We start from the raw sequence: 11,633 nt of genomic DNA on the forward strand, positions 1-11,633 counted from the left end.
AATAATGGAGAAAATAGAAAAAAAAATAGATATGGAGAGATTCTAACTCCTGAGCTCCACTCCTACTAATCTCCACTCGAGTTTTCCATTTCTCCATCGACCAGTCCAACTCCTCCGTCGCCGACTCCATCTCACTGTCTACGCGTCTCTCATTCTCATTCTCCGTCTCTGAATCGCCTCGTTACTTTCTCTTTAATAATCTCTTTAGCTTCTTTTACCATATAATATACAACAGGAGAAAAAAGAGTGGCAACATGACAATAGATGAATGAGTTTAGTGATTAGGCCGGACTTGTGGTTTTCGATTAGGTCTGCGATTATTACGGATTGATCCTCGCAGCGTCTGCCTTCGCCGGTGAGGTTCCTCCAATTCAGTGATGTGAGTTGTTTGTTGCTTTAACATTTTTTTTTGTGATGATTTTGTTGCTTTAACTCTTTCACTCGTGTATTGAAGAGTCATAGATTATGATAATTATTTATGTTTTTAATTAAATTAAATTAAGTTTGAGCAAAAAATTGATAAAAAAAGGTCTCGTCTCATTATATATATATATGTAAGGCGCACATCATCGCATTTACCACTTATTCATTTTAAAAAGTGAAATATCAATCACTAGTTTACTTGATAAAAAAAGTATATATGTAAGGGTTGGGATTTGATTCGGAATTTTTCACTTATTCATTTTCAGTGGTGGATTTTTTTAAATTTTTGGGTTTTCACCACAGCATACGGGCCATTGGACTGCCGAATCTGGTTCGGGGGTGAGTTCTGTAATCAAGTGGTTCCAGCCGCTCGGGTCACAGTTGCGGGGATCGAACCGTGATACTTCCTACCAAGTCGAGCGTCAATCACCACCGGAACGACTAACATTGGTAAGTGGTGGATTCTTAATACTAGGATAGTTGACAAAAAAAATGCTAAAAGTTTGGTTAATTCTTAACATTTGTGATTCAATTTATGAACCATTTGTTTGGTCTTTCATGATTCAGTGTAGTTCAGTTTATCTCAGTTAACCAGTATTTTGAATACCTGCGACTCTTATGTGTAACTCTCATACATGTAGGGTAAATGGAGCCTTTAGGAAATCCAGATTCCAAAATATTTCACTCTTCGTTGGAGATATTGTAAATACTTCCGGTTCCCGTCAAACGCCTGATTTTGATTTCCCTCTACTCTACAACAACATCAACAACCATTTAAACTTCTGCCACATCTTCTCTCTCCAATGCTTCGCCGTCAAGTTCCGTTCATCATCTCAAAACCGCCGCACATCACAATCATGTCAACCATCCGCCAAAAATCAAGCGGCGGAAGAAGACCGAAGAAAAAAATATACAACAGAGTCCCTGAACTTGACAGAGTAATGGAGCTTCGCAAGAAACCATCAATGATTCTCGAACTCAAAACCCTAATCCAATCCCAACCCAAAAACAATCCTCTCTTCCTCCGTGATCTCGAGAAGAACGTTGGCTTTGTTCGTAAATGGGACTTCATGGGCCTCATTGAGAAACACCCCACCATTTTCCGCGTAACCGGAGCTCCACCTTTTGTTAACCTAACTGATAAGGCCCAACGAGTGGCCCGTGATGAAGCCCAGGCCCAAATTTTGATGGAGCCTATTTTGGTTAATAATCTTAGGAAGATGCTTATGCTTTGTGTTGACTGTAGGATTCCACTTGAAACGGTTGAGTTTGTTGGGCCTGAATTAGGTTTGCCTTGTGATTTTAAGGAAAGCTTGATTGAGAAGTACCCTCAATTCTTTTCTATTAGGCGTTTCAATGGAAGGGATTGTGTTTATTTGGAGGATTGGGATTCTACTTTGGCTGTTACTGCTAGAGAAGCTAGGTACATCTTTTGTTTCTATTTAATTTTATGTTTTTGTTAAAATGTTTGGTGCAATTTTTTATTTCGATATGGATCGTGGTTTTCAAATTTTGATACTGTGGCCAAATGCAAACAAATGTGTCCCATGTGTCCCCTATTGTCATTGCAATGCCGTTGTAGAGACCTCTAAAACTTTTATATTGCGGACTGTAGTTTAGAATAGAAACAGGGAATTTTGAATTAAAGAAGTTATTGAGAGAGTTTATTTTCCCTTTCATGTGTCTTTGTTTAGTTCCACTTAAATTAGCTTATCTGTAAGTGTGTGTTTGGTTTCATGATAAAACACAGTCAGAATTGATTTTGTTTCTAGAAAATGTTGTTTTGGTTATATTTATGTGTTTGGTTGGTGTTCGAATAACATTGATTTTGGTTTGGCTAAAAGAGATAAAAAATAGTTTTGTATTGGGTTGAAAAATTTCTACTAAGTTTACATCAACCAAAACACACTTACAGATATCGAGTCTGTCAAACCAAAATAAATTAGATCCTTTAAAAATAATTTTCTAATCCCTAGTCCCTAAACCCACACTTAGAGATAGTGAGTGTGTCAAACCAAAACATGTCGGGATATTTTCTAATCAAAATTATTGCATACTTGTTTGAGTTAGTTTGTAATATTGTTTGGGAAAAAAATTATTATTTTGATGTTTTAAGTGAATTTGATAAAATTTATTTTGGATATCAAATAAGTTGATCCAAATATGCAATAGGTTGGCACAAGAAGGAATTGTGAACATGACGCCAAACAACGATAAGAGAAAGGTGAAGATTTCAAAAGATGGCAACTATGCCGGTCCATTTGCATTCAAAGTGAACTTTCCTGCTGGTTTTAGGCCAAATGTTAATTTCCTTGAGCAGTTCGAGAGGTGGCAGAAATTGGAGTTTCCTTCTCCTTATTTGAATGCAAGGAGGTTTGATGCTGCAGATCCCAAAACTCGAAAACGGACTGTGGCTGTGCTTCACGAGCTCCTCAGCTTGACACTGGAGAGGAGGATGACATCTGCACACCTGGACGCATTTCATGCAGAGTTTTTTTTGCCGTCGCAATTGCTTCTTTGCTTAATAAAGCATCATGGGATATTTTACCTCACTAATAAAGGTGTAAGGAGTACGGTTTTCCTCAAGGACGCGTATGTTGGTTCCAACTTGGTAGATAAGTGTCCTTTATTGCAATTTAATGATAAATTTGTTGCACTCTGTGGTAGAGGAAATGTTGATTTGTGTGACAGCAAGAGTTCGTTACAAGCTGTTGTTTAGAAGTTGAATTTTCGGGAGTCAGTGTCTGCTTCTCTCTGTTTGAAAGGAGGTAATTTCTTACTTGAGAAAAGCCATGGAGAAGTACATTCTCATGATGCTTTCACTAATTTTTTTATTGGACTGGATTATTCTAATTTTTGCAACTTGCAAGCGTTAAGATCAAGGTGATGTAGAAAACTATGTCATGTCAAATTCTGAACCTTGTGGTATCCTTGCTTCATTTACTTGACAATTTGCTCTGCTAATCCAATGTGTATATTTGACAAGTTAAGGACATGTAATCACTTCAAGAGCAGCCATCAGAGTTTTTGGTGATGTAATTTTTATTTTTCTAAATGTTTTTCCCGCTCGTTTGAGGAAATACTTTTACCATGCGGCCATCAGTTCTGGTGCAGAAATTGTTCTTGAATCTAATACATTCATCCCCGGCCAGCAGTGAGTTTTAATAAATTATTATTGTGCAATTTGTGCTGACTTAGTACCTGTAAACCATACACCAGTCCTTGTCATCAATGTAGAAGAGAGCCTTGGTGAATTTATAGATTGAAATTTGTGTGGATTAAATGATTGAAGTATCAGGAGAAGCAGTTTATCAAATATTGGCCATGGTGGTACCATGGCAGATTTTTCACAACCGCCATGGTCAATTTAAGAAGGATGGGCGTGCCATGGTGTTTTTTGGCGGATGTGGCATCTTAAAATGGTGAGTTTTTACTTTTCTGCCATGGTCCGCTGTCCCCAATCAATAACACTAGAGAGAAGATAACTTCTTATAGATTGGAATTATGATATCATTTTATTCAATTTCAAAATGCAGGTTATTTGATGGTGAGCCTAGGATTGGATGTAAATCCATTGTTGGACTCACATCTAACATTCTATATACATATGACTTCTAAGGGAAGTAAGTCAAGTAATTACTAACTAGTAAGTACATTCATATCACTTGAGTTTCAATATTTATACGCTCTGCCAGTGTTTTATCTATTACATACTTGTACTTATTAGATCATTATGTGAAGTTTAAACTTACATTACAGAAGACGAATATGATTAAATAAATGTGTTAAAATATATAACATAACAAGATAACAATTCATTGAATATATAGTATACCTTAATTAAAAGATAATTGCGTTATCCTTCTGTTCAATGTGACGGTGTACATGGAGATTAATTGCTGAGCAATATGGTTGCAAAAAAAGTTAATCATTTTAAAAAGTTTGTGGAAGTCATTTAAACTTTAAAGAAGCTTGATTCTGAGAATTGGACCTAGCTGTTTTGACAGTGGTATGAACTATATCTTCGACTTAATCATCTGATATGAGTTGGTTAAAAAAAGTTAATCATTTTAAAAAGTTTGTGGAAGTCATTTAAACTTTAAAGAAGCTTGATTCTGAGAATTGGACCTAGCTGTTTTGAAATTGGTATGAACTATATCTTCGACTTAATCATCTGATGAGTTGGTTTTAAATTTTTTGCATGAACAGCCAGAACAAAGTACCGATCATATTTGTGTCTTGTGTATCAGTGTATGTATAAGCTAGTTGAAACTATAGTTGTCATTTTTATTTAAGACCGCTGATTGGCTGTGCTATGAATGTCTTATTAATTCTTTGTTTTGAAATAATAAAACAATGAAACAACTCAAAAGTGGAAAGAATGAATGTCAATGGAGAAAAACCAGTGAACATTAATGCACTTCTTCAAAAGTAGCCGAGTCAGTAACCTATATTCATTCATTGCATGAAGTTGAAATGAATAAAATTGTTATGGTGGAAGTAGCTGTTTATAATGAACCTAGTATGTTATGAGGAGAATGGTTTGAACAATATCTTTTATGCTTTTGATGATAGTAACTGAAGTAATTACTGTGAAAAAAAAATAGAGTAACTAAAGTAATGCTCTAGATAACAAAAAGTACCTTCCTACTGCAGGTGTTGCCAAATCTCTAGATTTTGCCATGAGACTAGTTTCACTTCATGTCTAGTGTCTATCATTTAAGTTGTGGGTGAGTTAATAATTCATACACAGAAAGACTGGCCTGCTGAACCTCATTTCTATTTGCAAGAATAGTTCCATGATCACAGACCTAACATGACCAATTGCACTGTCAGAAAGTTCTGTGTCTCCTGATTTTGTAGCTCATAGCAGTTTTAATATTGGTCCTATTCTGGTTTCTCTCAAGTCTCAACTGATAACAGCAACGAAAGCTTTTTCTTCTTAGGTGGGGTTCAATACCTGGTTTTTTATTTCCCCCTTGATTTCAACAAAAATGTGAACAAATGGACATTATCGAATGCGGATCGCGAACTATGGAGGAAAACGGAAAATCTGCTATAAAATGCCTTGGTATTGCCATCCTTCACAAACTGGCTTTGTCTGTTGTAAAAACTTCTGTCACCCCAGTCTGACACTGCGGATATTTGACATACACTGCATTGTCCTGCTTATGATTTTGCGCTCTATGGCAATGTAGTCACGATCAAGTGCTAGCTCGTAGGATCGTACATCTTGCAAGAGTTTTGTGGTCAAGATCACAATTTTCTGGTGGGATCGTGGAAAGACACTAAATTCGGGTGCTTTTTTCTCTTTAACTTCTATACTGCTATTAGTTGTGGATTTTGCTTTCCGGGCCAAATGTTCTAGAGCAATATTGATATGCATTCTCATTTTACTTTCTCTTTTGTAACAATCTTTTCATACAATTTTTATAAGCTAAAATAACTTTATTTTGCTGGTTAAACGAAAACTACATAGTAAATAACATTGTTGAATAGTAGTACTGTTTTAAGTTCATCAACTCAAATGTTAGAAAATAATATACGATGATGACTTAAAAAAACCTTCATTCTTATTAATATTATTATTACTCAGTTGGACAAACCATTCAACGTGTGAAAGATGTGTAATTATTGTACTAGTAACTAATAGTATATTATTGAACGTGTATGAGTCAAACATAAGAATCATAATGAAGACTAAAAATTTCAAGAACACAATCTCTGACTAAGAGGCTTTTCACTCACTCTTAACAATCGAGCAAAATTCAAAAGCACTTCTAGTGTGTCTTGGCGTCAAAGTCAACTCATGAATAATCCCACATCATATCATACTAACTACACACATTCAACACAGATTTAGGGTAATTTTTGCCACATGTCAATCACACAATCATGCAGAAAAAATCCTAGCTGGAAAAAATTCAAAAACTTTGCTTCTTCTGGCCAGCAATTTGAATTTCCTTTCCCTCCCTTTCATCTCATTGCTTGCTGGGCCAAAAACAACAGTCCAATCCATTAAGGCCCAAACAAGCCCGGTCCGGTTTGTTGAAAACCATAAAAAATTGAATAAAAGCAAAATAGGACAGTGGAATGGATGAGCCGTCGTTTTCATTGTTCTGCGATGAAGAACTCCTCTTCTTCTTTTGGCTAACAATTTTGAAACCATTTTCACAACCAAAAAGTTTCAATTACTTATCGATGCAACATCTTCTTCTCACTCTGTCATTGCTAGAGAAATTTCATTTATAACCCTTCCCTCTATTCAAATCCTCCTCTAATTTCAGAAAAATTTGTGTTGTCTTTACATGAAGAAAACCCCAATGTTAAAAAATTTCCATTTTAATGATTCATTATTTGTTGATTTTGCAGGTTTGGTCAATATACATGCAGATTGGATTTCCCTCCAAAGGGATAAGATAAGAACAAGAGGTAAAAACAAATTTCGAATTTCACTTTCAATTTCTCCCGCCTTGGATATCAATAGATTTATTCATTTTATAATTGAAAATAGGGTTAGAGGGTTTGACTATTTAAGCATATATTCAGTGACGTGAATGTTATTTGTTTGATTTTGGGTATTTTATTTTTTACTTATTTGTTTTTCGATTTCAGTTTGTATTCTAATTTTCGATTCCACAAATTTGGCTTGCAGGTTTGAACTAAAAGGCAACAAGAATGTATTGGGGGAGTTTCACAGTGGCTTTATGAACAATGGAGAAAGAACTGGTGAGGGATGGTTAATTTGTTTCCTATTTCATTTATGCACCTTATTGAAAATGAACTAATATGCATCAGCTCTGTTTTGGAGGTTGTGGTTTAATTTCATGCCTTGAGTGATCATAACATGGTTTATTATTGAGAGTATACTTTGTCCGTTAAAATGATTTGTATATATGGTATGATTTGCACCAGTGTATCTTATATTAAGATCTGAACCATGTCTTTCATAAACTTTATTACGGTTCCTTTTGCAGGTTCTACTAACCGAAATTAATTCAAGGTTTTTCATTTTACTTGAGAAGAGACTTTTGGTTGTGGAAAAAGGCTTTGCTACACCGCTGCCACAAATATCAGCTACAACTGCAGAAGTGAGAGATAATGGAGTTTGAATGGTCACATTTAGGTAAGTTGAACTTTTTTTGGCTTTGTCAGTTTATGTTAACCTCAAACAGTCACAAAGATGATCATTTGAATTCACATGGTTCAAGAAAACTCATTGATTGAAATGCTATATTGTTTTTTATATGTTGAATTAGAATTTTTTATAATATGGTTTTCTTGCTTTTTTATAATATATTGTTTTTGCATCAATACATTTTTTTCTTGGTGTTTGAAATTTGCAGAAGCATAAATTATTCAATATTTTTTATTATTTATTTATATAAGAATAGGACTACTGTGTTGTGAATGGTTTGTCTACTTTAACTCCATGCTTCGGGTTAAATTAGATGTGTTGAAGCTATAGTCTCATTTTGAATCAGCTCCTTAAGTTTACAATGACTACCATATTCATTTATCTTTTTCCCAAGATACAATTCCTTTAATTATTAGTCATATCAAGTTTCTGTATTTTGAAATTTGGATTCAATCGTATAAGCATTGAACTGAAACTTGCAATGTTTCAGACTCATTGTGCCTAATTTAATGTTTCCTAATATTGTGTTTCTATTTTGAGTAAATGGTTTTATGTGTTGTGTATCATGGTTTGTTTTAGTTTGTGACTTTTGGTTCTTGGTTTGCAGGTAGTTTTATTTACAAGTGAAATCATTTGAGTGAGTTGTGTTTTAAAGGTAGTGTACATCTTCGTGTTAAGTTATTTTTTTTATTATAACATGGAGGACAAATTTTGAGGTTTTGAATCAGGTTATAGTTTGCCTTTTGTATATTTGTATATTTAATTTAAGTTTTACATGTTAAATCAAATTGAGTATGTACAATTTATTCTATTTTTATTATCTTCATAAGCATAATGATTTATGTCTACATTAGGTAAATATATTGTTCCATAAAGTATCTATGTCACAGGTTGAAAAATGAAACTTTTTTCTATTTGCCTCTTTCATCTGTGACTCAAAATGTTGGACTACATGAATGTCTACTGAAATTAGACGTGCCTAAAATACATTGACCAAACTGACTTATTTTTAATTTTGTCAACAAAGAGCTTTTTATCATGAGTCTACTGACATGACAAAACTTGCTTATGAATTTTAATTTGGTATTCATGATATGGAAAATATTTAAGTTTCAGTTTACTATTAATTTGAAACGGATATGTGATTTATTGGATAGAGAAGTTCAATTTTAAGCCCTGAATGTAAACATACGTGTTTACTATGTGTTGATATGTCTTTTCATATAAGCTATTAATATCCAAACTGGAGAGAAGGTGGCTGTTAAGGTGGTATGTGATGTTATCAACTCTCATTTGGCTCCTTCATGAATGTAAACATACGTGCTATTTTTTGACACCCTCATTGTCTAAGATTGCAGGTTTGACTTCAAAGGATGGTAACTAAAAAGATGATGGAGCAAAATTAACATGTTTCCTTTGAGCACGCGTATTATTGTGAGTAAAATATGTTACATTCCTCATTCTCTGACATTGATATAGTAAACTTTTATGACTGTTAGCATTTTAATACATAGATAAATCATTGAAATCTAAATTTGCTCTATCTCATCCAATTTTCATTGTAAGTTTGGAATGTGCATCAACTTTGTTCTTTGTGTGCTTTGAGAATTAAGATTACTCTTTGCTTAGTTTTGTGATATTGTTGCAGTTGGTAATATTCAAGCTTCTATTAACAATCATCTATGTTTGGCTAATATCTATATCTATTGTATGATATTCAAAATGTGATTGGGGATTTAAAAGATAGGATTAATTAGATTTTCTTTGTTTATTCTGTTCTGTTCATTTTATATGGAGACAGATACTCAACTTTTGAACCGATTTTACATTCCTCTATAATCTCATTTTTCTGCTCCTCCTGGTTTTTGTTTTTAGGAAATCAATGTGGTATGGTTCCCAATCAAAATCAATATGTATTATATATCATAGAATAAAATTAATTTTAGTTTTCAAATAACACATGATTGAATCCTTAAGAAGTATCGCAGAATTGAAAGTACTGGATTAAAAGTATAGTAAAATTATAATTTTAGCCATACTACTTCAGCTATCTGATATCATTAAGCTGAAAAAGTTTATACCAATTCAATTCCTTATTTTTAGACCTGATATATGATATTATTTTTCCTTGGTACTCACATCTAACAAACTATTACATGTAGGACCAAATTTGTGTCACTGTTGCAACAATCTCACATATCAGAGCATCAGCCAATGGATGGTTCTTTACTGGCTACACTGAGTGCATCAAACAAACTTATCTTGCAGTCAAGCATCTGTTTGAATGTAAAGATGGTCATGGCACTGAGGATCCAAATATCAGGTAGGTTAAATATGCCTAATTACTAAATTATATCTTATTTTTTTATACATAATGCCAAGCAAATTTTCTCACTATATTAAGTATGTTTGTGTTTCTCCTTCTCCTTTTACAAAGACGGCGACAGGAAATATCAGAGGCTGCTGCTGCTCACGAATCTGAGGAAAAGGTATGCCATTTTTAATGATCAAAACAACTATCCATTTCCTTCCTAATGTGATGATAATTATGCATGTCTGAGAAAATGTTCATTTTCCTGCCATATTTGAGAAGATAACAGTGATTGTATTTTATAGGTTTGTTTTGTGAGAATTTCAAAATACCCATTTATGATTTATTTATTTTTGAGTTTTGGTTTGATGGCTTGCTTTGTGACAATTTTAGTTGCTGTTAATTTCATGGTTTTGTTATTTATAAGCCTAAGAAAATTAAGAACTTTCATATTTCAGATATATGTTGCTTGATTGAAGGTTTATAAAGGAAGATCATGCCAATATATAACAGAGGCATATTAGATTTTTTAGTTACTTGAAAGTCTCCATAAATTAAGAACTCTTGCTTCAATAGTTTATGTGCGTCTCTTTGATTTGAGTAATGGAGATTTTGGTTTTGCATTTTATTATTAAAATAATGTTGATGTTTTGGTTCACCAGTTCATCCATGAATGACTTATTTTAGACTGCATTGTGGTTGTTTTTATTGACTGTATCTATGTTTTTCCTTAACTCAGGTGTCTGCTATACCCTTTACTGGTGGTTTTTTTGTTGTTATAAGTGTAGGTGCTGCCAGAACCAGGCGTGGGTTTGTTGCGAGCAATCCTCCGGTATACAATTGTCTTTCTTGGCCGCATCTCATAAGGTCCTTGCTCAGTGAAGTCGGGTCAGAAGCGTTTCTGTTTCTGTTTGTCTGATATTATCTTGTGGCGGGACGCGAGATCCTAAGAAGACTATGTATTAGGAGGTTCTTCTTTTTCTTGCTTTTGCGCTAATGCCTTGTGAGCATGTCCTTCTTGCCTGCTTATTTTTCCTTGCCGAATTGGAGTTCTATTATTGTGAAAGGAGATGCTTCTATTGGATGGATGGCAGGCCTCTTAGAAAAGAGCAGGTATGCCAAAAGAGGTTTTGCTTCAGTAGTGAAGTTTGTTGAGGTTTTGATCTTGAGTTTGGTTTTGTATCAGTTTTTTAACCTGTTCTATGCTGTCAGTGGTGTTAATAATGATGAAAGTTTATTAGTGTTGGTTTGGAATGGCATCAGTTGCAGAGCCTATCAATCTGAGTTAGTGCTTTTATTTCTTTTAGTCTTGGTGTTTGTTTCCTGGTATCTCAGTTTAGATTTTCCAAAAGATTGGTGTACTAGATCATAGTTGAATTGGAGGTCGTTGTAATCATGGAGTATTCTTTGTAATCAGGGTTATTGTGTTGAGTAGTGATTTTAGCATACCTTGTGCCTAAGTCACTCATTAATAAATTTTTGCATTTTCAAATAAAATATAATCAAGTAATTTGCTCCTCTATTTTGTAACTCTTTATTGTTCAATTCTTATAACATATGAGGTTATAGTATATTCTATTGTTCAATTTTGTCACTCTTTATTGTTCAATTCTTATAACACGGGAGGCTATAGTATATACTATTGATAGTATATATAAATAAATCATGTAATCAAGTAATTCGTTCCTCTATTCCGTGTCTTTTCATTGTATAGTTAGTAGTTAAATTTTTTGTCACTCTTTATTGTTCAATTCTTATAAC

At 33.8% G+C, this 11,633-nt stretch overlaps 1 protein-coding gene across 15 annotated transcripts; it reads left to right on the forward strand.

Moving 5' to 3' along the window:
* LOC123895531 (protein WHAT'S THIS FACTOR 1 homolog, chloroplastic-like) lies at window positions 1-11,394 on the forward strand. 15 transcript variants are annotated; one of them, XM_045945933.1, is made up of 12 exons: window positions 1-379; window positions 690-873; window positions 1,065-1,846; window positions 2,596-3,845; window positions 3,960-4,069; window positions 5,080-6,855; window positions 7,079-7,152; window positions 7,401-7,549; window positions 8,169-8,995; window positions 9,724-9,884; window positions 9,999-10,050; window positions 10,661-11,394. In XM_045945933.1, the coding sequence occupies exons 3-4, from the start codon at window positions 1,227-1,229 to the stop codon at window positions 3,140-3,142; spliced, it is 1,167 nt and encodes a 388-aa protein (XP_045801889.1). In that variant the 5' UTR covers window positions 1-379; window positions 690-873; window positions 1,065-1,226; the 3' UTR covers window positions 3,143-3,845; window positions 3,960-4,069; window positions 5,080-6,855; window positions 7,079-7,152; window positions 7,401-7,549; window positions 8,169-8,995; window positions 9,724-9,884; window positions 9,999-10,050; window positions 10,661-11,394. The 15 variants fall into 15 exon arrangements, 13 of the variants coding, with proteins under 13 accessions (XP_045801889.1, XP_045801890.1, XP_045801888.1 ...); XM_045945934.1 differs by having other exon boundaries at window positions 3,960-4,046; XM_045945932.1 differs by having other exon boundaries at window positions 727-873.
* Window positions 11,395-11,633: the final 239 nt, after the last annotated feature.

Source organism: Trifolium pratense, linkage group LG7 (assembly GCF_020283565.1).
Source record: "Trifolium pratense cultivar HEN17-A07 linkage group LG7, ARS_RC_1.1, whole genome shotgun sequence".
NCBI lineage: Eukaryota > Viridiplantae > Streptophyta > Magnoliopsida > Fabales > Fabaceae > Trifolium > Trifolium pratense.

Excerpts from the sequence above, each read along its gene's own strand:
- LOC123895531 (XM_045945933.1), top strand. The coding sequence starts at position 1,227 with ATGCTTCGCCGTCAAGTTCCGTTCATCATCTCAAAACCGCCGCACATC. Across the intron at positions 1,847-2,595 it reads GTTACTGCTAGAGAAGCTAG|GTTGGCACAAGAAGGAATTG; the intron begins GTACATCTTTTG and ends AATATGCAATAG.